The 26,231-nt window shown below is 49.9% G+C and overlaps 2 protein-coding genes across 7 annotated transcripts in view; one reads left to right on the top strand and one right to left on the bottom strand.

Moving 5' to 3' along the window:
• The window catches only part of Ralgps1 (Ral GEF with PH domain and SH3 binding motif 1), a 244,246-nt gene that overhangs the window by 131,217 nt on the left and 86,798 nt on the right, over nucleotides 1–26,231 (top strand). The window lies entirely within an intron of this gene.
• Nucleotides 1,186–16,999, bottom strand: Angptl2 (angiopoietin like 2). Its single transcript, XM_035446104.1, has 4 exons — nucleotides 16,169–16,999; nucleotides 4,948–5,141; nucleotides 3,518–3,788; nucleotides 1,186–1,433 (listed from the first exon to the last, which is right to left on the bottom strand). Exons 1-4 carry the CDS (start codon nucleotides 16,983–16,985, stop codon nucleotides 1,234–1,236), a joined length of 1,482 nt encoding a protein of 493 aa, XP_035301995.1. The 5' UTR covers nucleotides 16,986–16,999; the 3' UTR covers nucleotides 1,186–1,233.

The following is a 26,231-nucleotide window of genomic DNA, read 5'->3' as shown; positions in this document are numbered from 1 at the left end:
GCTCCTGGCATGGCAGTCATGTGCTAACTCTAAGCCCAGCAGGACTCAAGAAGCCACCATGCTGCAGTACACAGCAGTCCTGAGCTCATTGCAGCTCAAGGAAAGTAGTTAGGTTTTCCTTGTGTGGCCTCGTCTTCTGGGGAGGTGTAGCTTGGGGACAGGGTGTAGATTGTTCCTTGTGAGCATGGGACTTCAAATCTGCAGCGGTCTGGGAGTCACAACATGTTGGCAGTGACTTCTCTCCAATGGAGTGTCTCTGGCATGGCAGGGTACTGTTAATGTGGAAGCTAAAGTAATGTGGAGGCTAAAGTATGAACGGAAGGTGCAAAACTGAATACAAGTCTATGTGGCTGCCACTGTGGCTCTCGGCCTGGCCTTCCCTTTCCTAGCCGGAACCTGAGCCCAGACTATTTCCTCCCCAAAGGCCAATGAATTGTGCCAAAAATAAAAGTCTGTGTGGCAAAAGAGGAGAGGCTAGGGGAAAGGGAGAAGAGGACCCCTGACTTCCAGTGAGCAGCCAGAGACTAAGGCACAGAAAGAAAGGTACAGGCCGAGGGGGTAATTGGATGGAGGGATGCTGAGCCATCTGGAGAAGGAGAAAATACACAGTGGAAGGGGAGTGGTTGATCCGGTGCCCAGAGAGGTTCCCAGGGGAGAAGGCCAGGAACCCTTACATGAGAGGTGAGCTTGCTGGCATTCCAGAAAGAATCCAGGCAATGCCAAGGACTACATTTTGAAATCAGGGCTACATGGCCTGTTGTGTCCATAGATTCAAGTAGAGGGCAATGAGGGAAAGCATTCTCCTAAAGGCAAAGCTATGGTGCTGGCATCAGCATTTGAACACTGAGTATGGAAAAGTTACGTGTGTGTGGCAACCTCATATGTGTATCTAGACATAGCACGTGTGATGTGTGTCTTAAGAGCACACACACGTGGTGGCTCACACGCATGTCTGAGGGTATTGGCAGTTGTGTTTTATTGGAGGGACTTAATTAAAAAGTCTGCAGTTCTACCCTTCCTGGGAATATGAGGGGCCGTCTAGTGTGAAAGGAAGCAGGAGGGACAGAGAACACTGCTCATTTCCATCTCTGACAGTGATTTGGAAAGCAGGGTCCAACACCTCGTCCTCCCAGCCTGAGAAGAGCTGGTGAGGAGCTGTGCTGAGGTCTGCACGGCTGGGACGGCTTCAATGTCTTCCGGTAATGGCCAGGAGTGGCTGGGAAGGGGGCAAGCTTAGTGGAAAGTGTTGGGGTTTGGCCGGATCATCATCACCACTTTCTTGAGCGAGTAAGATCCTCCTCGGAACTCAGCCCAGTAGACCCCATCCTGGTACCGGCTCCGGTAATGGCCCCCTCGATACCAGACCCCATTGAGGTTGGAGTGAGCACAGGCATTATACCACCATCCTCCCTTCTGATAGTGGGCACAGTTTCCTGTAGGAGAGAAGGCATGCGTGAGGTGTGTTTAGGAGGAGGTGGTTTTACCCCATCCATGGTGTGCTCAGTGTCTTCTTTGGAACCCTGAACAACTTAGCTTTATAACAAGCTGATGGTGGGATTGCAGATAGGTGGCTTCGCCTTCCCCAGACACTGTGTTCTTATCTGTAAAAGGACAAAAGTAATGCCCACCACACAGGACTGCTGTAAGAATAAGTGAGGGCCATGTTTAGCCCTTGGCCTGGGTTCCACACAGAGGTGGCCCTAGACAAAGTGGAAGTGGCTGGCTGTGAGCTGGGAAGAGGGAAAACAGTTCTTTCTAACAATTTTTAAGAGTTGAAAGGTCTGGATGAGTCTTTTGAGAATGACAGGAAGTGTTTAAGATGGAATGCCTCTCTTGTCCTCCCCAGACTGAATTTCATCCAGCTCCCTTTTTGTGTTATTTCATAAATGGGGATATTTCCATGAAGCCCTTGGCATTATCGTATCGCCTGCATTGTGCTGCCAAGGACAAGCAGTTCAATAATAAGAAGCTGGGCAAGGTGTAAGCAGGCATGTAGGGGCGTGGCACCCCTCAGAAGGGAGGACAAGAAGAGCCTAGTCTCCTGGGCTTGGCTGGGGATTGGGACTAAGAGGGGACCCCTTCCTCAGGGAGAGGCTGTCTCCAGCAGAGGTCATCGGAGGAGATCACATGCAGCTTGAGGCTGAAGCTAGGGGCCTCAGCCCCAGCCTTACCGTATTTCTAGAGTTTTTTTTTTTTTTTTGGGGGGGGGGATTCTGCTGAGTCATGTCTTAATACCACCAGGACCAAGTAGTAGTCCTGGGCAAACAGGGAGAGCCCTTGGCAGCCTCCCTCCCCACACCCTGGCCCTAGCCCTGTATGCCCCAGGACAGTTTCCTTACTCCCTGAGCTAGCTCTCAAGTATGTACTGCAGTTCCATGTCTCAGCATCAGACAGATGAAGGCTGTCCTTCCACCAAGACAGCCACACTAGAGAGGACTCACTACAGAGCAATGGCTGCTTCCTGGGGCCCTTCCAGCAGTTAGCTCGGTGCCAGAGCAGACAATTGTGTCTCTGTGGTATGAGGACAGGCAGATCCTGTCCCACCTGATCCCTGAGGTTGTGAGAACTATCTCTAGTGTGGTTGCCTTGGGGACCTGACAGTGTTTAAGGACCAGGGATTGTTCGAAGCACACTCTGTCTCTGAGGCAGTCCCCAGAGCTCACTCCTTAGAGACAATGTCTACCTTCAGATCTTAACTTAGTGGGAGGCTATGCAGGTTGGCCCGGTTTTCCTGGGACGCAGAGACTCAGCCTCCAGAGCCTCAAACCTTGCTAACTAGGGCCTCTGGGCCCTGTGAGATGTTTGATCCTGGGGGTTGGCTCAGAGCCATTAGTGGAGTGGAGGACATGGTTGTGGGATGTTTACCCTTAGGGTCAAGCTGTACCTTTGTATCTTGGAATTTTCTTTATTCTCCTTTGTTTCTCGTTTAATCAAGACTTGGGTTTAAGGATGTAATCAGGGACAAATGGCTTCTCCACTAGCTGGTTTCCTCTTAGTGGCTTTCTTAACACGCTGTATTCACATTACATGTAGCCAGCAAGAGACACTGAGGAGGGTCCTCAGTGCCCACTGCATCCTGACCAGAGCACCTGAACATTCCCTGACCTTCCAGGAGACACTGTCCTTACTTCCAGATTCAAGATTATGCAGCATGCTTAGGATCCATGACTGAGGTGATGGGGCCAGCATTGGAGTGTGGAGTGTATAGCCCAGACTCTGTGGACTGTCAATGTGTGTTCTCAGACAGAATTGAGAAGGGCAGAGCCTGGAGCATGAGTGCCTTGGCCCAGGGCAGCCCTCGGCTGTGAGATCTGTTCACTTCTGCCTTCCCTTTTCATAAGTGCCACTTGTCTGAGGGCAGTGGGCAGAAGGGGACTTTAAGAAGCAATGTCAGGCAGCTTGGTACAGCTGTCTGTCACATAGCATCTTCTTGTTCCAGGCTCTGGAATCAGGGGCTCTACAATTGGTAGATCTCTCATCCCCTTTCAGCACCTAGGTTTGACTCTACTTTTCCTACCTGTGTATACGTCATGGTCCCTGTCCAGAGTGGTGAACTGTTTGCCGTTGTGCCAGGTAAAGGAGTCGCCTGCGTTGCCATGATATCGCCCCAGCCGCAGCTTATAGTACTCATTCTCTGGTTCCAGGCGGAAGCTAGCATATTCTGCAAAGACCTTGCGGCCAGACCAGTCCTCCATGGTTACGAGAAGTTTGTAGTTGCCTTGGTTTGTCAGCCAGTAGATGTTTTCCAGGCCCAGCCAATATTCACCGTCGATGTTCCCAAACCCTTGCTGAGGAAGACCCAGGAGAGCATGAGTGAGGAACCTGTGTCCCAGAAATAGTCAGTACATAAGGCAGGCTTGGGCTCCAATCCCTGCTACCTGTGTATCAGACTTTGTGACTGGGTGAGTCACTGAGCCTTTGTAACCATCAATCGTGTACCGTTTACACATCTGAAGAGCCCACCTTTTCTCTTCCTTCATGTGAGCCTGTTTCTGTCCTTACCTGAGGATACTGTAACTTCTCAAAGACAAGATGATGTGGTTACTTACAAGCCTGGCACCCAGAAGGCATGCAGCCAGCATTGCTCAGACAAGAGCCCTCACCCCCCTCCCTGCTCCCAAGCCTCAGTTGCCTTCTCTGGAGATGGACTGTGTGTGTGTGTTGTTTGTAAGCATCCGCATCAGACAGACACTGGTGAGAGCTGTGACAGGCATGCTACATCCACCTGGGTCCTTCTAGGTTTGAAACTCTGGATATGTGGTTTGGGGCATCAGCCGAGCAGTGGCCCCCTAAGTCTTCCTAAGTGATTCCCAGAGCCAAGCACTATCATCAGCTTCCCTAGGATGGGTAACCACTTGCTGTGTTGTACCATCTCCTTGAGAGAATGGAGGAGTACAAAGAGGACCTTGAGGCTCCGCTTTAGAGGAGGGAAGCAGGAGATACACAGGCTGCCCAGGGAGAGTCAGGATGGAGGAGACTGGATGAGCCAGCAGGACTACATGCAGAGGCATCAGAGCTGATGGGGAGTTGCAGCTTTGGCCTTGAGGCCTTGCTGCAATTGCTGCTGTACCGTGCTGTGGCTGTGTGCAGGAGACTTACAAGGAGAAGCACTTAGTATCCTGGGAACTGGGGAACCCAGAGAATGGACCTTGCAGTTGGGGCCCAGTTATTGTCAAAGTTGCCTACACACACCTTTTGGGGGGAGCTTCCCAGGACCCGGAGCCCTGGGACCTGCCCTTTCAGGCCTCTAAGAGCAGGTTCACCTTGTGGAGGCCCTGGCTAAGAGTAAGAGGCTGTCTCTACTCCATCCTTTCCTGAACAGCAGGCAAGCAGGGGCCTGGCCTTACCACTCTGATGGATTTGCAGAAATGGTCCTGTATTTGCCCTTCTGGACTGGGGGTGGACCAGTCACCTTGCAGACAATGCATACAGACCCACTGGTCTCACCTTATAGGTCTCCCAGTTCCTGAAGAAGTTGACAGAGCCATCTAGGCGTCTCTGGATGACCGTCCAACCCCCTGGGTCATGTCTCTGGTCGCACCACACTTGCATGAGGCGGTTGGTGTTCTCGGGCTTCACCAGGTAGATAGAGCTGGTGTCGTGGCCATCCTCCAGGGCCTGCAGGCAATCTCTCCATGGGCCTGTAGACACAAATATATATGTTATATAACTCTTGCTACCAGACTACACCCTAGCTGTACTCCAAACAGATATAACCTCCAACAGAGAGCTAAGGAACACAATTTAAAGGGGCAGGTTTTTGTTTTCTAAGTTTGAGAAGTCATGCACATGACTTCCATAGCACTATGGAAGCAAGAGCCCTGGCTGAGAGTCAGAAGGTCTGGGGTCCAAGCCTTACTTCTGTGCTCTCCCTCACATGTGACCTATGAGAAAGGTATTTCATGTCTTCTGCCCTTGGTTTCTCTTGTTTGCAGATGAGAGTCATATTTTTCTTACCCAGAGCTGTTAAGATTACAAAAGTCATTTGGGCAGATATTCTTAGAGCGATTTTTAAAGAAGTCCTTTCCTTTGGTGCAGTGAGATGTGTGCCTAATATGCATGGTCACAGGCATCGGTGCTGTATGGGCTTGATGCTCTGCTTTGCCAAACTGGTTCATGGCTCTCTTCAGCAGGCAACACCCTTTTGGTTCTTTCTAAGAGCCTGGATAGCTGCTGTGAATCTGCCAGGCCTTGACCATGGCTCTTTCCCTCCTCCGATGGTGTCACATTAGAAGATACAGGCTTGAGTGGTCAAGATCCAGTCAAGCTGGGGTCTCCCTCAGTGATGAAATTTCTGGAGGTTTTCAAGGCCTACCTGCTAGACTGCATAGTTTAAGATATCATCACATTTTGTGTGCGTTTTTCAGAATGTCCTCCAGACTGCGAATGGTTAAGGTGAAATGTGCCAGGACAACTGATTTGCTTACTGCTTTGTGTGTTCATTCCACAACTATTCAATCAGTCACTACAGTGGTACACATCTGTCATTCTAGTACTTGGAGGGTGGTGGTAGAGGATCAGAAGTTCAAGTTCAGCCTCTGCCACAAAGTGAGTTCTAGGCCAGCCTAGGTAATCAGATCCTGTCTCAGAAAACAAAAAATCCCAAATAAAGAAATAAAACCAGCTATTGAGTCACAGCCCCCTTAGGGGCTACTGTGGGCCTTGAGAACCAGGGCAGGGCAGGCCTTCTCTGGTGGCCAGCTTCACCAGCACTCTTAGCTATAGTTCCTGAGATCCTGACTTTCTCTGTCCGTGAGTGGGGAGGGAGCTGGCATTTGGGTTCACCTAGTCCACTCTGATGACTAAAGCTTGGATTTAGGTCCCCTCCTAGGCCTTATAGCACCCCACTGAGCCCTTGATTTGAAACAGGAAGTGGCATCAGGGAATAGTCTTTGTCAGTGTGCCAGTGCCAGCTTAGAGGCTGAGTCTGTGGGTTCCTTTCTTTATTCTCTAGGGGCTGCTTACATCCCTACCCTTTCCCTGCAAACTGGACAAGCAGATCCCCAAGTACCCAGCCTGGGCAGAGTATATGACACACAGCAGCCCCTACCCCTCCCTCCCTCCCTCCCTCCCTCCCTCCCTCCCTCCCTCCCTTCCTCCCTCACCTTTATTCCCTAATGCCACTTCCTGCTTTTTCTCGCCCCCCCTCCCCACACCAGTTTCTTTCCTGGGGAAGGGGAGGCCACACCTTCAGGAAGAACATTCGGAGAGGAGAATAAGGCTTTCGTTATGTTTGACCCCAGCCCCAGGGACTGAGACAGAGAATGAGAGTCTGTCCCTGACAGCTGGAGCAAAGCACAGTGGCGTGGGAGGCCTCCCAGCTTTCCACCAGGTCAGCAGGACAGAGGGGCCACTTAATGAGAGTGCTGGAATAGAAGTCAGAAGGCAAGGGAGACTACAAAATAACTCCCACCAAAGCCAGCAGTCAGGCCTCTTCCTGCATAGCCACCCAGCTCAACACATTCCCTTTTCTTAGTTAACATAAGTAAGAGGCAAAACTATCAGCATAAGCAGCAAATGTAACAGGGATGGTGCAGTGCCACCTATGCTGCACATAAATAATGCAATGAGAATTCAACACTGTAACACATAAATGACTCCATGACAAATTTGTCATCATTATGCTTGGATAATGCCTCAGAGCATCCAAATTTGGGTAAACAGTCTAGGCCCGAGGAGGTATGAGGTTGGGGAAAAATTACTGTTGCGGTGTTGGAGGCACTGGGGTTAAATCTTAGTGGCTTTTCTTCCACTGTGATTTCAGGAAGCCTTAGGTTTACTGCTGTGACACAGAGAAAGAACACTAGCCATCCTGTAGATCTCAGTCCAGGGCCAGGTGGAAGTCTCTCTCCCCTTCGATACAAAGCTTGATATGTTGGAAGTAGTACAACATCTTCCTTGAGACACACATGCGCTGTTTGCTCTTGAGTTTCCAAAACCAAGTATATTTTAACACACACACACACACACACACACCCTACTAATAGGTATTTTCTACCACACACATTTTAAGTCAGAATCAGTGAAGGACACAAAGCTGTATTGCAGTAGAAAATGAGAAACTTTTTGTTGAGTGCTGCTGAGTGTGGAGAATGCAGTAGGCGAAGCATCTTCTGGCGCAGAGCAAGTGGCTAGTGGTGTTTGCCTTGGCTCCCCTTCTGAGAGGCAGCTCTGCCCACAGCACTAGGCCAACACTAACTCGGCGGCACCTAGGCTCACCTCTATAAAGACCATATTTACACCATAGTCAGAATGTTCCACATGAAGAGCAGTGTGGCTGCCATAGTCAGCAGATCCGTGTGGTTCCTTGGAGAGGGGCAGAGGCCAGGGACGGGGGAGGGATGCTGGCACATGGGACACAAGATGTGCAGGTCTCAGGCCTTGGAACCCTGGGACCAGCTCTGGGAATTTTGAAATTATTTGGCCAGGAGTAACTGATTTCTCAGCAAATCACCTGGTATTGGTTGGTGTGGTGGTCTAAGCTCTGCTCTCCTCCCTGGCATTCTTGATGGAGACACCATAGGTACAGGGTACATAGTCACTGTAGAAAACAGGGAGTGTTCCATTGGTTGCCTTCCTGGTAAAGGCAAGTTGAGTCTGGCTGCCAGGCTAGACCCAAGTGTACCATCATCTTTTGTAACTTGAGAATGACCAGCCTCAGCTGGATTTACTCAGGCCCTGCAGTAGGCTCCAGTGCCTGCACCCACACACCTGCAGGCTGAGTTGGGAACAGAGCCTTCCAGAGCTAGTCATCAGTTGGTGGGCTCTTCTCCCAAGCCCAGCCCCTGAGCCTCAGATCATGGTGGCCTTAGGCTGAGTAGATATCCCTTGGAGTGTTCCTGAGAGTACTTTGGTCCTGATGTCACCCTAGGATACTGCTAGGACACCTTTCTTATGTGGGAACCCTGTGTGGTTTTCAGTTCTTAATGGTCTAGTTAGAGTCTCATTGACAACAGAAATGACCAGATTTTAAAATTGGATCTGGAACGCCCTACTCCAATTTACCCATTTAATGCCAAGGCAAGTGTACCATGTAGGCGTGTGTCCAACCCTGCCTGGCGAGTGGCAGGCCCCTGGGTGTCCTGAACAGGCCTGAAGACAGACCCTGTAAAGGGCATGGCAACAATTTTGTTTGATAGTGTTTAAGTCTCATTTTTCAAGAATTTTGGTAAAATCATAGTCCATGTCAATGGCTACCTTTCGGTGAAGCAGGGTACAAACAGTGGCCTCAAGACAGGAATACTTTGCAAGTTGCCAAAGGTGTTGGCACTGTACAAACCATTTCTTCCTTACAGTGGGGGTGGAAGTGCAAATGAGCTCGCTCTGTCCTCACCATTGAGCTATGGCAGAGCTTTGAGGAGTTCGCAAAAATGTCTGAAACCTAAAAATCATACTGGCTTTCAGGATGTGAAAAGAAAGGTACAAAATAAAAATTTATTACCTATGATTAAATTCCTACAAAGTATACCACCCGTCTTGTCAAATTCATTGATTGTTAACTTTAGCCTCCCTAAAAGATGTTATTACTTTGGGAAACAATTTGTAGCTTAGATTTTTCTCACTTCCCAAGAATTCCTGAGCAGGCCTAGTGTTTGCTGAGAAATCAGAGCCAACCATAAATTAGATGAGTTACTCCTGGCCAAATAATTTCAAAAGCAGAATTATTCAAACTCTTTCAAAATCGTTACAGTAAAAATTATATTGGATGTGTGAGGTGGGTACACTTCAGAGCGTGCATCTGATACAGCTCCAGGTCTCCCAAGAACCCTTAGGACCCATAAAGGGCTTCCAGGGGCCCCAGCCTTCCTGTTTGACCTCAAAATAAATAATACTGCTCTACTGTAGTGTCCAGTGGTAGTTTCAGGCTGAGAAGCGTGTACCCACCCAGGGTTCCAGCAGGGCAGCTGGGTAGGAAAGATGGGAGTTTAAACAACTTAGGAAAGAGGTGGGGCTACGGGTGGAGCTCAGGGCCAGAGACCTTGCTTAGCAGCATTCTTTGAACACTGGGTTTCCACCACCACCTGGGGCGGGGGAGACAGAGAGAGAGAGAGAGAGAGAGAGAGAGAGAGAGAGAGAGAGAGAGAGAGAGAGAGAGAGAGAGAGAGAGAGAGAGAGAGAAGTGGAGAAGTCCTGGAAGTCTCACTGTGTACAGGTAAGCACGCCTTCTGGGCTCCAAGGATCAGGGTAGAGCCTGCCTTCTCCAGTGCTGCTTCTGGTAGCCCCCAACATTGCCCGGTGAGGTAGTCTCTGGACGTGAAGAGCTCACTGTTGAGTGCAGGCTCATCACGGAAGAATTTATCAGAGCCAGAACTCTCAGTCCACAGGTGCTGAACAAGTGGCCGGTGGTCCTGTGGTCAGCAACCTATGGACCCTTCCCGAAGAAGGGGGCAGCTTCATTGGGTCTTCTTAGGAACCTGTGTTGGCTTTCCCTGGTCACCTTTTATCTTCCATATGCTCACAAAGTCCTCTTTATCCTCTGTTCTGCCATTTGACCCTGCAACTAGACCACAAGCCACTTGGTATGTAATTTGTGGCACTTTGGTCTTTTTCTCTACCTGAAACAGGACATTTGCCTAGCATTGAACCCAGTCTTCATGGCTTCCTGACAGTTGGTGACAGTGGCTGAGAGCAGTTTTGCAGGGCCTCAGCCCCTTGTCACCTGCTCTTGAAAGCCTTTCCCAGCCCCAGAAGGACTGCTTCATTGTGCCCAGGCTCCCTAAATGCCTTTGTATTTATCTCTTCTAGACTACAGTATGAGTGGCTACTACTATGACTCAGAGAGCCTGTCACCAGCCAACCAGGGTCTCCTGTGCCATTTCATCTTTTCCTCAGAGCCCCCAAATCACAAGGCAGCTCAGGTTCAGAGGCCTGGGACTGGTACACAAGTCTGTCTCTGGCATCAGGTTCCTCCCACTACAGTGTGTTATTGTTGCCGTACAGTTAAGGTAGTTGGAGATCTGTTCCCATTAGGTGGTGGTAGGCTGCTGTGGGTAGGTACCTTCTCAGGGCCGTGAGTCTGTGTACAAGTCCCTCTACGTTCTACCTGCCTTTACCTGTCCCATCTTCACAGGGATATAAGCTACATTTCTTTGTTACCCTCAGCTTGAGAACCTTCTGAAAACAGACTTCCATGGCAGATGGTCAACTACACCCAGACCGGATCCTAAAAAGGGACTCATTTCTGTGGGGAGTCTGCAGCAGACTGCATGTGGGGAAGGCCATGTGTCTGAGCAGGGCCAAGTGCTGCCTTCCCTGGCCGTTTAGAAACTGATCTTAAGAAAATCTCATAGGCCACTTAATTTCAACTTAAAGAGGAAAATTTAATTACTGTCTTTGTCATTTAAACTAATATTTGGTTTTCTTACCATTTTTCTATGTGTACAGTAATCTTAACCTAGAATTTTATATTTAAAGATGGAGAATCACTTATCCTTTTTAAAGAGAGCAAGGATGACATAAGGCCTTGGGTTCAGCAGCTCCATCTCCGACATTCAGGTGAGGACCGCCTGGGTGATTGCCAATGGATACTGAAGCTGAGGCAGCAGTGCTGGGCAGTCAGGGAGGGACCCTACCCTATGTGCCATGAGCAGGTTCCTGCAGCCCTCCTTAGCAAGTGTTCATCATTACCTTTATCACAAACTTGATCATCGAGCTCGATAGACATCAGGGTTTAGACACACACAGTGCAGTGAATTGGCGGTCTACATGAGTACTGTAGAGTCACCAAGTACATTCACCACAGTGATCCATTCATGTGGCAAGCTGGCCACAGATGCCTGATCTTCAGCATTTTCTCAATTACTTCTGGCTTGCCAAATGCCAAACTGTTGTTATTTTCAGGCCCTGAGATGTCAAATGCCCAACTTATAATAGTCACAAAGTTAATAGTTTATCTCCTGCAAATAGCCAGGGCCTTCAGCCCAACTGTCATTCTTGGAAAGTGGCCTAAGGGGTGGCAGGATAGCTGTGGGTCATACTCAAAGAGCTCTTTGTGATCAGTTCCCCCAGACCCCTAGAGAGGGAGAATGTGAGGAAGATGGTCTCGGAACCTCTAGTGGCTTTTCTTTAGGCAGAAGCTAGCAAAGAATGTTCTTAAATGTCTGCTGCAATGAATTTTGGATATCTTAATTCATTTAAGAAAACAATTTAGAAAAAGGAGAATACAATACAGGAGAAACAACACATTCTAGGGCAGGAGCCCAGATGGCTTTCCCCCTTCAGTGTTTGCAGCCCCAAAGTCTAAGTCAAAACCGGGGCTAGACAGTCACCCCTCACTTTCAGCATCACATCCTACCTCCCCAGGTCTATCACCTTGTAACCAGTCCTTTTCTCTGCATGGTATTCATGTGACCTGCAGAAAGGAGAGAGCGATGGGGGTGAGCTGCAGAAAGAGAGAGCGATGGGGATGAGCTGCAGAAAGAGAGAGAGATGGGGGTGAGCTGCAGAAAGGAGGGAACGAGTCAGTTCTGAGACATGCTGTTGTGCTGGGGAACATGGTTTGCTTGCATATTTCCTATCTCAGGGAAGACAATCTACCTAGGAAAGTGTACTTGGTCAGCTTGTCCAAGGATGGGAAGGTGGTGTGCAAATGCACTGTCCATGAAGCAGTAAGGTCCTGAGAAGGGGTCATAACATGGAGAGCTAACAAGTAATGAAAGCAGGAATTTAGGCCCAGCTGTCCATGAAAGGCTGACATATAACCCAGTGGTGTGTCCAAACCTGATTGATGGGAGTCTTCCTAAATACACATCTCCTGGATGTCAAGTATGTGTCCTTGTTGCTGTGTATTGGCTCGAGGACTGAGGCAGAGTGGCTTGTTCTGCCTGGTACAGCTGCAGCTGCTGTGTTTGTGTGGCATTGTAAGCAATCCCTCACATGCATACACATAAAACTGTGACAGAAGGTAGGTCTGTAGTGGCCGATGCTAAGTCAAATATTCCTAGAAGAGTTTTCCCACACTGGTATCCAAGGTGCTCCCTGGATGAGCCACTTGCTAGATTTGTAATTGTGGCTAACATTGAACCTCAGTACAAGTCCAATGACCCATCCCTACTCGGCACCAAGAGGCTATATGACAGGGAGGCCACGCTAGGGACCAAGGTGCCTCAGCAGTTCTATTTAATGACATTAGGGCTCCTCCTTTATTCCTGAGGACACTTGCTAAGCAGGAGAGGAAATAGCTAGAAGTGCCTGGGCCTGTTGTTTTTAAAAACCTCTTTCCAGCAAGGCCATGCTGTCCTACCAGGGGTCGGCAGTACCGTGCTTCCTAGCCATCTCCAAAGTAGACTTTGTGACCAGAGACTGGCATGTGCCAGCTGCCTGGGGTGGGCTCAGCTGCCCTTTCCTGTGCCTTCTCCAACAGCAGCAGGACCTAACAGGAAAGAGCCATTAGGTGGCTATTAGCCCAGGCCTTACTGTAAGCATCATCCAAACCAAAATGGCCCTTTCTGGCAAGCCTTGAGGGAGGCAGGGCAATGCCTAGGTGTGAAGCCAGGGAGACTAGGCTATGAACTACCTGGATCCCTCATCCTAGCTCTTAGCAGGTACCCCCTGGCCTAGGGCCAGCCTGTCACTATCTGACTGTGGCTGCCTTGGCTGTCTGGGGAAGGGCATGCTATTTCCTGAGCAGCCACACAAGACAGCAATGGCTCTGAACTTGCTAGAGGGAAGCCAAAGGCTATGATGGCCTGAGTGCAAAGGTTTAATTGTATAGGTGTTTCTGGCTGAGTGACGGGCAGCATGTCAAGGGGAGAACACAGAGGAGTTGGTCTTTCAGGACCTGAATCTGCCTTGGCTGGAAGGACTGATAAAGCTCTCTGCCCATTGGTTGGGCCAAAGCTCAGTGCTGGAGACTATCTTCTTTTTCCTTCCAATTCAGCCCAAGCCCAGGAAGGGTAGAGCCTTCCCACTGCCACCCTCCTCCCTGCTCTTTCTGCTTTTGTGTGGACACTTGGTGGTGAGATGGACCAATGTTTGTGGAGGCTTTGCTATACACAGAGAAAGAGAAAGAGACATCAGAGAATGCACGGGTCATCTCTCATGCCTTGTGCTTCCTTAGACCACAGGTACCACAGGATTATATAATCAGCTGGGCATCAGGGCCATTCGAGAGGCTTGGAGCAGGGCGTTATTACCCTTGGGACTTTTACAGACCCACTTCCATCAAGGGCCAACTAGTAACTGGGTGTTCCAACTCCCATGTATACCTGGTAAACTTATAAAGCCTTCAGGATGCAAGACAGTCTCATCTCTGAGCCATTCATGCCCTCCAGTAGGTCTTGGCCATGCCACCTCAGTGACTCCATAGTCCCTCATCTTCCTCTCTGCGAGGCACTGAGCACACTGGGGTATCTTGCACAGAGGCCAGACAATGCTCATTGTATTCCTGGTATTTTGTTATGCTGGCTTCATAAATTCCCACCGCATTCCAGAAATTTTGGCCCTTCCAGAGAACTCTTGTCAGACCTGCTGTGTGGAATTTGGGGAACAGAAGTGATTGGGGACAGTGTAGACTCCAGACACTTTCACACAATTGCCACTTCCTCTGCACTGAGTTCCTGGAGACCCAGGACCATAGTTTTCACCAAGTCAAAGGAGGGCCCAGGCAATTTTGGCAACCCCCTCATGACATCATAGCACATTGTATTTTCATGACAGATCCCTGTGAGGCTGTGGCGCTGTCACCACCTCCTCATTTGAAGAAAGTTAAGGCTCAGAGGAGTTCAAAACTGAAAACTGTGTACATTTATTTTTGAACTCCATATATAGAGAAGTTCAAGGATGACTTTGAACTTCTGATCCTCATGCCTCCACTCCCTGAGTTCTAGAGTTATAGACACATGCCGCCATACCTGGTTTTATGTACCACAGGGATCGAACCCAGTGCTTCATGTATGCTAGGCAAACACTACCAAATGAACTATATTTCCAGCCAATTTAAATAGCTTTCTCATGAGCAAATAGGGGGAAGGGGTGAAGCCCACATGCAAATCCAGGTGTTTATCCCCATTTTGTTCTGGCTCAGGAATGTCCTGAGATGGTTGAGTTAGAAGCCAGAAATCCTGAGTTGAAAGGCAATCTGGAGACTGTGACACCCGCCTGGCTGCAAGCACATCTGAGCCTTCATATGGTGCCCAAGGGCACGTTTCCCTCTGGGTACTCTGTCAGAACGCAGAACACACCCCACCCTCTCCTTCGCCTCTGATGGAAACCAGGTGTGGGTGCAGATGGCACGGTCATCAGGCATTGCACACCAGCGACAAAGACAAACTGTTTACTCCAGTCTCTTTGTCTTAAGATGCAAAGACTCTGGTCCAAGGAGGCTGTTCCCTCAGGCCCAGCGCCACACACACACTCTGTAGTATTTTGTGTCCTACAACTGTGAGTTGGGAACACACTAAAATAAAGCCTACCCAGAGCCTTAGATGAGGAATCCAGCAACAGGCGGATGACTTGCCTCCTTCCCAGAGCTCGGCAATAGAGGAAGCAGGATTTCAACCCAGGACAGTCCACTTCAGTGGACTGCTCTCCACCCCCACACCCAGTCCAGGTCTTTCTTTCCCTCAAGGTGCTTTGACAGGTGCTGTGCCATGAACATAGCTCCCCACTGCCACCACTGGCTTGTGCATCCTTGATCTACCCACTGGCCACCCTCCTACACACAGGTTTGGCTCAGTACTACTATTTATTTTTTAAAGTGTGAATAGGTACGAAACAGGATTTTTTCAGTAAAAATATCTCCTTACTAACAAAGAAGTTGGTACCCCATGCACAGTCTTAAGTTAACTTCTGCAGAGATGATTTCAGGTAGCACATATGGAAAATAACAGTGCCTAGATAAAGGAGAAGCCAAGCTCCAGGGACTTGGCCCCCTTGAGGGCAATTCTGTAGCTGGCTCCCCCGAAACTGAGGATTGTCAGAGTCTGAAGCAGAGTCCCAGCTTGGACCCAAAGTAAAGGCCCGAGCATGTTCAGCATGTGAACGGGTTACTCAGCCTGTCCCTGAGGAGCTGCAAGCTCAGTCAGGTGATTCTCATGAAAATCCCAGGGGAGTGTTTTGGTTACACTTCCCAGGGTATGCTCCATGGATTCCGTTCTTCCACGACAGTGTCCTGAGTTGCCCAGCTTAGCACAACATGTATGTTGAGAGTGTATGGAAGCCTTGTTGAAAACTAGGCAGCAACTAACCAAAGGAAACTCACAGTCTTTGGGAAGAGATCCTTCTGGTCTCTGCCCCTATGAAGCTTTCACTTTGAACTTAATAGCACTCTCCCACTGACCTATGGCTTGTCAGGTGACATTTACAAAATAAAATAGTAGCTCTGAGCCCTGCACATGTATGTGGGCCCACAGGTGAGACACCCTAGCCACTAAGGGCAACTGCAAAGCCTCGAAATATCCAAGCCTAGATTCTTTCCTCCTGGAGACCACAGAGCTGACACATGTCCACAGCTGCTAGCTTCTGGGTTCTGTCTTCTACCACCTTATTGGAGCAGTGTAGTCCCTCACTCCCACCCAGCTAACCCACTGGCTCCAGCAGCCATCTCAAGGGATTGCTAGGGGATTATGCAAGTCCTGAGCTGGCGTCAACTGGACAAGACTCTTCCCCTAGTGGAAGTGTGGAGCCTGGCTCAGAGGCCCGTGTGAGCTGGGCCCCCCGAAGAACTTACCTGATGGCTTATCAGTGGAAGAGGGGAGACTAGTGAGAGTAGGCATGGTTGGCAGAGGGGGTGGCAGCACCTTCAGGTTCTGGTCACTCTGGATCTCATTGGTGGAGATCTGGTTGATGATGCGGTTGTAGGTGGGTGGTTGGTAGACCCGAGGTGGGGTGACTGGGGGTGGCTGGGGCACAGGCCTGGCAGCAGGTACCCGCTGGCAGTGCTCCTCTAGCTGTGCGATGACCTCCGATTGGTTGTGGGCCAGCATGGCCAGGTGTTGGAACTTGTGCTCCAGGTCCTTGTACTTACTAGCCAACTGTAGCATGTCGGCTGTCTGGTTCAGAATCCTGTTCTCCAGCTGGGAGAGCTCTAGTGCGTTGTCCCGCTTGCGGATGATCTCATGTAGGAGCTGCATGTACAGCTGTGTGACTCGGGAGTTCATGTTGCGGCTCTCCTTACGCAGCAGCTTCACCTCACTCACGATGCCACCGTCTACCTCCACCAACTGCTGCAGTGTCTCAATCTGCCGCTTCTGCTTAAGCAGCTCATTGTTGAGCAGCTCCAGCTCCTGCTTGTGCACACGGTTATCCAGGTGCACCTCGGGCTCCTTGGAGTTGACACAGATGGCACCTGTGACCCGCTGCTGGGGCACAATGAAAGTGTAGGTGCACTTGTCTGGGGATTCACCTGCCCGCTTGTACCTGTTGAGGTAAACGTACTCTCTCTGCGAGCCATCCTCTGCACCCTCAACATCATCCTCTGGACCTGTAGCAGCTCCAATGGTGGCCAGCAATCCAAGCCACCAGCAGGTCACACACAGTGGCCTCATGGTCCTTGCAGTGTGGTGGTTGATCTTTATAAATGAGATCTCTGAAAGCCTAAGAGTGGAGAAATCGAGTCAGTGACAGCCGCATCCCTGCCATTGGCCTGTGCCAGACAGGACATTACCCAGATACATTTTGGGGAGGCTACATTCCACTTTTGTGGCGTCAGAGAAAGAACAGCTAGCTGTCATGGAAGCATTAGAAGATGGTGGGGCCCTGCTTAGGTAGAGAGGAAAAGGAGTTTGCCACTCTCAGAGCCCAAGAACTTGACACTGGGCATGGAGGTTTGAAGGACTGTCCAGTGTGTCTCCCCTGCCTCGGGACTCTGACCTTCACATTTCTGTGTTCTACACTCTCACATCCCTGAGCGCACCCCATGTTCTGCCTATCTCAGCCCTGCTGGATCTGTGTCCTCTAAGGGCAGGTACAAGGCCTCTCTTAACCTCCTGTTCCTAGACTGTAGCATTGAGAAGGCATTTCAGCAAGTGTTTGATAAATGAATGAGCTGCTAGACATGGAATGGAATGCACTCATTTAGTAGTGGACATTGTCCATCGAAGGGTTCATCCTGTCACATGGCTCTCTTGTCTATGTGTTTTCCAAGCTACAGAGTCCCAAACAAGAACAATCTGACCTCTTCTTAACCGAAATGCTGTAACAGCCAATGGCTTCAGGGTCCCCATCATTGCAGTGAGATTAAATCAGGACGGAACAGAAGTGAGGCATGTGTCTCCGGCTTGTTTCCCATAATATGTCCCTTCCCCATGCGTTCATCACACATTACAATGTGCCAGGCAGTGTGCTGGATGCTGGGCATACGGCTGCCCTCACACCTCATAGGGCTGTCACATCACCAGAGCTCCCAAGAACTGTAAGAAGGAAGATCACATGTTGTGAAAGGGTATGACAGCGCCCTGACCTAATAGAGGGGTCAGGAGCACTTCCCTGGGAAAGTGACCTTTACACCGACTCTTGAGGGATGAGGAGGAGTTAGACAGGCCAAGAGGGACGTTAGGATGTGCCTGGACTACTTCCCTGTGTTCCCTTGTTCTTACAGTGTTCTTTGATGGTAGCTTCTCTGCTTTTTAATTTTTACAATATATTTTTGCTTGTGTATGTGGGGGGGACACAATTGCCTTAGTACACTTGTAGAGATCAGAGGACAACTTGCAGGAGTCAGTTCTCTCCTTCTACCTTGTCTGTCCTGGGCACCAACCTCAGGTCATTGGGCTTGATGGTCCATCTCACCATCCCTAGAGACTCTTATTCCATATCACAAAGCAGGAAACTGAGACTCAGTTAGTCTTAAGATCACAAGGCTAGAAGGTGCATAACCAGAATTCAGCCCTAGGCTGACTACTGTTAGCAGTTGAAAGTCGCCAGCATCACCACTCATTCACTTTACATTCATTTCTGCTGAATCCCTGCTGTGGCACAGGGTCCAATGGAAGCTTCTCCTGGGATCCCCTGGTTGCAGGCTGCACCGTGGACCAGCCGATTGGCAGCTACAGATCAGAACCTGTTCTCCATGGAGCTGTATTGGGCTGTTTTCTACTGAAGTACAGAGCCCACGCTTGGTTCTGACACTCAGAGAGGGCCCATTGGCCCACGCAGAGACGGTATTTATTTATTTATTTATTTATTTGTTTGTTTTTGGTTTTTCGGGACAGGGTTTCTCTGTGTAGCTTTGGAGCCTGTTCTGGAACTAGCTCTTTTTTTTTTTTTTTCTTTTTTAAATTTGAATTAGAAACAAGATTGTTTTACATGTCAATCCCAGTTCCCTCTCTCTCCTCTCCTCGCCCCCCCCCAACTAAAACTACCTATCACATATCCTTTCAGCTCCCCCTGGAGGGTGAGGCCTTCCATAGAGTGTCATCAGAGTCTATTGTATCCTTTGTGGTAGGGCCTAGGCCCACCCCCAGTGTGGAACCAGCTCTTGTAGACCAGGCTGGTCTCAGAACTCACAGAGATCTGCCTGCCTCTGCCTCCCGAGTGCCGGGACTAAAGGTGTGCACCATTACCGCCCAGCTAAAGAGGGTATTTAATAGAGAGCTGCTCTATAGAGAGGTGGGGCTTTAGTGGAAACAGGCTAGTTTGACTGGTTTCTAAAGCTTTGGCTCCTTGGGAGTTGGTGACCACACCCCCCACTGCAGGAGAATGGGAAGAAGCCTGATGGGCTCCAGGCTAGGGTGGGCCCTCCTGCCGCACCTTCTGTGGGCAGCTCACCTGCCTACTTGGTGACAAACACCTCTGTGCTAAGGCCAAGAAACTGCCAGAATGCCAGGGAGGCAACTTGGCACCAGACAAAAACCTTGATTTCTAAACATTCCCGGGTATCCAAACCCGGAGGCTGTGCTCTGCTGTTTATTGAGTTTTGTCCCTTCCTAAGTGTGGGTCCTCACTGCTCTTGTCTTGGGACTTGAGATCCTGAAGAATGAGCACCTCCTCTTCTATGAAATGGGGTGGTATAGTCCACATTGCACACTGGGTAAAGAAATGTGAGGGTAGAATGTTGTGGTGGCCATGCTAGCAAGACCAGCAAATCACCACTAAGAAGCACAGAGTGGGTAGAGTGCCATTGATTCCTTAGAGAAAATGTCACCAATGGCCTGCTTCAAAGAGTACCTAGATCCAAGTTACAAAGCTGCTCAGACTAACTTCTGACCATCTAGGCACATGGTGAGTGGCTGGGGACACAGGTGTGATAACTGAATCCCTTTGCCTGAAAGAACATTGCTTGCAAACCAAACTCAACAACTGCCACTCACACATGTTCTGATCACTGTTATTTGTTTTGTACCTGACTCTAAGGTGAGGAAGTGGAATCTCAAAAAGATGTGAAGTCTCGGACCGGCTAGTGTTAGAGCCAGTGAGTCGCCAAGTCTGGTGGAGTCTGAGCTTACAGCTCCATCTCCAGGGGCCTGAGCTTAGTGGGGGTAATTGGAGTCCAGTGCCTTACAGGAAGAACAGAAGGAACAGAGTCCCTTGCTAGGGACTTGCCCACACTCTAGGTAATCAGTAGTGTTAGTGGCCATTGTAGATTCTTGATATCCAGTCAGGCAGGGTGTCCTGGCTAGAGACATGCAGCAGATAAGGTCCAAGTTGGATCACCAAGGGCCTTACACCAGGGCCAATGCTCCTCATGCAGCCCTTGGGCTCCTTAGCAAGCATTTGTTTTCCCTAAGGATTCTAACCTATCTTCTGCTAGTTTGGCAGTTCTGAGTGGGCAATAATGAGTCTGTTTACTTTTCTTTCTTGATATTTATTCAGCTAATTGCATCCCAAGAGAAGTAAACCCCCAGCATTCCAGCCGTCTTAGACTGGGGACTAGTTCAACTCCAGTCAAAGTGCCCTTCCTTGCTTTCTCCCATAACCAACAAAGAAAAGCAAACCCAACTGTTTTCCTTGGCTTGGAAATTAAAATAAAAACACTGATCCGAATCACTTTTCCACATTGTGTGGTGAGGAGTTTCCATTGTGTTGGGCTTCCCTCTCCCCACCAGCAAGGCTGCAGTGAGCACGTGGCAGGATGGCCTCTGTACATGGGGAGGTGCACTCCCTGAGCCCGTGTCTCACCTATTTGGCCTATGTGGTGGTGGCACAGGCTGCATGTCTACCTCCCTCTTGCCACCATAACACTGTAGCCCGGGCAGTGGGCTCTTCTGTGGAAGAAGTGTAATTCTGGTGACACAGAGCTGTCTCCTGGCCCGTGGCAGAAGCTACTGGCTTGGGATATACTTCTGAGTTCTTATCTCAAAGATTAGGAATGAGAAAAGTTCAAATAATAAAAATAACTCTAACCAATTATTTCTGTGGCCCAAGCACTTTGTATCATGTCACTGAATCTTCCCAGCAACCCTTTGGGAAGAGCTCATTGTTTTAGGGCAGCCATGTACTAAGTTAGGTGCTGGGGCTCACACCTGAGTCCTAGGTAACAGCAGGGCAATTCCCCCATTGGCTACTGAGGTACTGATGTACTTTGCTGGCTAGCTCTGCCAGGCTAGCTCTGCCATTCTAGGGGATACAATCATGGTCTTTATGTATTTCTAGTATTCTTTCCTTTTTCTTTAGATGGGGTTACATGTGTCTTGGGTCGGCTCTGAACTCCTTGTGAGGCTGAAGACCATCCCTGCCTCCACCTCTCCAGTGCTGGGATTAGGGGCATGTGTTATTACACCCCATTTATACAGTGCTGTGGATTAAACCCAGGGCTTTCACTAATACCAGGCAAGTGCTCTGACTGCTGAGGTATACCCCTAGTCTTAGTACAGCTATTTAATTACCACAGAGGTGCAGTCAAGGCTAATAGCAGGACAAGTGAGGAGACTGCTGAGATCGGAAGACCATGAGTTGTTTGCCTGCATCAGACAGCAGGTATACGAAATACACCAAAGCATGCCTGCTATGGAAGTGACAGTGTGCCAGAGAACCCAAAAAGAAGCCTTGCGATCCTCTAGGCAGCAGGGGGCCAGGAGTGCTCTTGGAGTCTGCAGGACTGGCTCTCAGGGATGCTTTTTCTGGTCCATCCAGCTTGTAGTCTGCTAGAAGAGTACGCTGCTCTACCTAAGCTATTACTGCACGGCCAGCTGTGAGCACACACCTGAGGAGGCATCCCAGACATACTGGAGACCTGAGGAGTGACCTCTGCCAAGGCCATGAGGCCCACCTGTGCCTAGCTGCCCTGCCCTCTAGCTTCTGGGAATCTAGAGACTCCAGAGTGAGTTTGAGTGAGTCTGAAGGACCAGAGCATGAGTGGAAATGGCAAGTCCAAGACCAAGACAGCAGAGAGCACAGCAAAAACTTAAACACTAGCAATTCTTATTTAAGATTCAAATCTTAAAACAATGATTATTCTTACAAAAGCTGCAGAAAGGTCTGGCATGCCTGCAGAGTGGTATCCAAACCAGCGGCTGGCCCAGGACCAGGAGGGAACCAACTGCAGAGAAAGTCTCAAAATGAGCCATCAGGTTGAGTATGTGGTCGATAGTATTAAGAATAATGGCTGTCCTTTGTTATACATGTGTGTACCCTCACACGCTCTGTCTTGTTGGCTCTCGCAGCTCTCTATATAGATGGCTCCAGGTACGGGTTGGCCAGCTTGAAGCTGGTTATCCTCTGTGATTTTTATTAATAGCACATTACATGACTCCTGACCTAGGAGACAGATCATACCTGTATTGGGCAATGAGGAAAGCTGAGGCCCCAAGGTGTTGGGTCACCCAGATTTGGTGGTCACTGCAGCCCCATGCCCTCACTCCAAGGTCACTTTTCCAACCAGCAGGAATAAAAGTTGCCTGTTTGTCTGATTGTCTAACGGCTAGGATGCAGTTGCTTCTTATGTTGACCAGATGAGCAGACATGGCTTTCAAGTCAGTGCAAGGATGAGTCTTGTTGGATTTTAGAAAGAGCTTCTTGATCCTGTGAGCAGTGAGACCCCAGAATGGGTATCACCAATGAACAGTGGTGGACTCACCTTGGACCATCTGGAGAAGGAAGTGTGCATCATTTGTTCTCCATGATTCACCCCCAGCCTGGGGGCCAGGGAGGGAATAACCAGTCTCCAAATGCCACCCTTCTCAACCCAGGATTCTGTGAATCATCCCTCATCAGCAGGCCATGAGGGCCCCAGGGAGACTGCAGCCAGTTCCCCACTTCCTCAGCTTAGCAGTCATCAGACCTTTATATAAGTCCCCCTCCATTCAGCTTTCCATCATCACCCACTGGTTTAGCCTTCCCATCTACCAGTCATTACGTCTGGCTCCATCCTGGGATCAGCCTTGTTGTGGGCAGCTTGGTCAGAGGCATGAACCAGAGCAGAGGAACTAGGATCACATCCTTCAGCTATGCCTGGAGAAGTGATGGGAGCAGAGGTGGGACATTCCTGATGTCCCAGGCTCTCATGGGCATGCCACAGGCGAACTGCTGGCTTCCAGGGAAGGTTGAATGTATGGAGGTGAGCTGTGGTCCCACTGTGAGATCATAGGGCAGAGGGTGTGTTGTTAGGCTTGGGGAGGTGGGTACCTATGCCAGGGGGACAAGGACACTGCTATTATTTTTCCTTGCTGCATCATTTAGGAACCATTTTGAGATTCTCCCACAGTCCACACACTGAACCCTCTGTGCCAAGAGTCATGGCCAGCAGAGCAGAGGCAAGAGTGTCTGCAGAAGCCATTTGAGAGTCCAGCTTCTGAGTTGGCTGCTGCACTTCCTGCAGTACCTAGTGTGCTCTGGAGCCCTGTATGGGGGGAAGAGTATCAGGTCTGAGGCTGGCTGCACAGCACTGCCCAGCGTGGCTCCCTGGAAAACCTGGGTATTTCCTGGAGCTTTTCTTCTGAGCCCAGCTCAGTATCTGGCATAAGGGGTCACTTCAGCCAACAGGGAAAGGCTCATCCATTGAGCCTCAGGACAAGTGCTTTCCGTGCCTCCCTCATGCATCATAGGTACTCTATAAGCAGGGACTGCTATTATCCCCATTTCAAAGATGAACACACAGAGCTAAGGGGTGAGGACAAGGACCCAGGACCAGAGCTGCCAGATGGTGGGGCTGGTCTCCGAGCCAGCTTTTGTACCCATGTGCTCCTAAGTGGACTTAAGACAGAGCCTGATGTGGGCCAGAAGCTGACTGAGGCTGGCATGACCTTGAGACTCCTGATCCTCCTGCTGTTGAGCTGCAGTGTTAGGTACTGTGTGCCAGCGCCCCAGTTTAGGAGGTGTTGGGGAATTAAACCCAGGTCATTTGGCGTGCTAGGCCAACACACTCCCCCATAATTCACTCCATACACACTTCCAGGTCTGAATAAAACTCAGATGGCATCAGGCCAGGGTCCTTACATGCACCTTGCCTTCACATGCTTTCTTCCCAGAGAAACTTCTCCTGCAGTTCTACCTGATAGGAGTCTGGCTTCCTTCCTAAGGTGGGACCTGTTAAGGCCACCATCTCCACTCTGGTTCACTCCCAGAGTGTGGGCTTCTTAGAATCCCCTAAGAATACCTAGCCCCTAGTGGAGCATCTGGGCAACTAGATGCCAAGGACTACATTCATTTCGTGTATTTTCCTGGCCAGTTGTGGGGGAGAGAGAGAGTGCAGGAAGAAAGGAGATGTGGCCCCTGTGCTTAGGGGGTCCACAGGAGCAGGCATTCCAAATGCTGGTGGCAACACTCAGGGGAGTCTAGGGGTCCTGCGATTGAGCCAGGCTGGGGAAGAGAAGGAGGGTCTATGGGAGGGGAAGTGCCCCAGGTGAGACCTTGGCTGAAGAGCATTTCCTCAGGGTCTATGGTCTGTGTGACTGAGAGCTAGGCCTGCAGTTTGCCTCATGGCTCATGGACTCATCCACCCTGAAGATCTTCTCTGCTGTATGGGGTGGGTTGTGGAGGCTCAGTTAGCAGGGCACAGGAAATGCAGCCTCCCACGCAGAAGCTGCAGGGTCATCAATCCCTGGCGGGACTTTGGCATTCTGTAAACCAGGAATCTCTGGGAGGTGAGGATAAGAGTTCCTTCTGGGCTTTTCTATGGTGGTCTCAGCTGCCTGTTTGAGGACTGAGTGACAGCGGCCAAGCCTCCAGGGCTGCTGGCCCCAAGACAGGCTGGTTTTACCAGGGAATGGACCTGCACAATGGCTTGATTGTCAGAGGCCTGGCTCCCCACCCAGCATCTTAGCATTCCTGTGATCAGAATGTGTCTCACAGTGATGTGCGCATGGAACAGGATGCTATAACCCCTCCCTCAAGCAGTTAATGAATCAGTCATCAGAAGCAGGATTCAGCTTTGTCTCAGAAACTCCCCCAGGTAAAGTTTCTGGTGTGTCCTGTCTATCACCACAAACTCCAAGCTGCCCATGGCTAAGTAACTTCTTTGGTGTGTCACATAAATTTACAGAAAAGATCCACCACTCTATACGTCAGTTCTTTCGGGAGATTTCTACTACATGGTTGTGCCAGATAACTGTGGGCTTGGTTAGAGTGGCCAGGTTAGAGCTGAAATGCTTCTTTTGGCCCACTGATGGAGAAACTGTGCTCGAGGTGCTATGTTTCTGTACCTCAGTTTCCACCTTTGGGACAGTGCTGCTCATCTTGGGGACCCTCTCAGCTCCCAAAACCACCTCTTAGGACTCAAACCATCTGTTGGGTGTTCGTGGAATTATTTACCACCTGCCTGCCTCATTCCTCTGGGCTTAGGTTCCACTGTGTGCACTTTAAGCAGTCAGTGAGAGGCCAGAGTCTGACTACATGCCCTGGGAGGACCTTTTGTCTGCTTTGTTTGTTTCCAGGTGCCTGATGCTGCCTCAGGAACTGTTAGGTGTGGCACAGGGTAGATGGTGAGCTCCCACAGAGCAGCCCTGAAGGATTTCCCCAAATACTGATGGGAGAATGCCTTCATCCATCTGGTCACATGGATGAATGTTTACCCAAGGCACTAGCCCCCACATGCAGCGTGTGGGGGACAGTGTTAGGTTGTAGGGACAATGTGGAGTATGCAGCCATGCTTGCTTTCTGTGCTGCAGATGTGGTCTCCACAGAGAAGGCAGCACGGAAACCAGGGGAGCACCCTGTTCTCAGAGGGATTAAGGACAGCAAAAGCAGACTTGATTGCCAGTGACCTTAGGACAGGGTTGCCTTAGGACAGGAGAAGTTAGGGTGTTTAGTGTAGTAGGATGAAAGAAGGCGTGTGCTTTGGAACCATAGTCCTAGGTTCAAGTCCCATGGATCACAAGATGTCACGTTAGGCAAGTTAGCCTTCCTTCCTGGGCCTTTATTCTTCCATCTGAAAAGGGTGTGCTAAAACCAGAACCAAGTCCAGACTACTGCAGAAAACATTCAGTGTCACCCACTCCAAATGCTTCTGAGAACGTAGGAGCCCATTTGGTACTCTGAGGGTCGCAAGAGAAAAAGCTGCTGCCCCTGGGCTTGGATACACTGGTATTGTGTGGCACTAGTCCACCATGGCCTGTCCCTCTGTAAGACAGGTGTGGCTGGCAGTTCTCTTGTGGGACCATGGAAGCTCCATGTTCCTACCCCTGCGGTTCTGACAGAGATGCCAGTAGGCAGACCAGGAACATCAAGGATGGTGCAGGGTGTCACTCTGCCTGCAAGGTTAACATTGGTGGTTTTGGTCTGTTTGTTATGTTTCCTTAGAGTATACTTCTAGGATGCAGAAATGCTTACAGGTGGCCTTGAACCACAGTCCTAGATACAAAGTCCTCACCCCTTGATACTCTTGTTGTGGTGACCCCCCCAACCATAGAAAAATTTTG

Source organism: Cricetulus griseus, chromosome 6 (assembly GCF_003668045.3).
Source record: "Cricetulus griseus strain 17A/GY chromosome 6, alternate assembly CriGri-PICRH-1.0, whole genome shotgun sequence".
NCBI classification, from domain to species: domain Eukaryota; kingdom Metazoa; phylum Chordata; class Mammalia; order Rodentia; family Cricetidae; genus Cricetulus; species Cricetulus griseus.
This window is presented reverse-complemented; position numbering and strand designations above follow the sequence as displayed.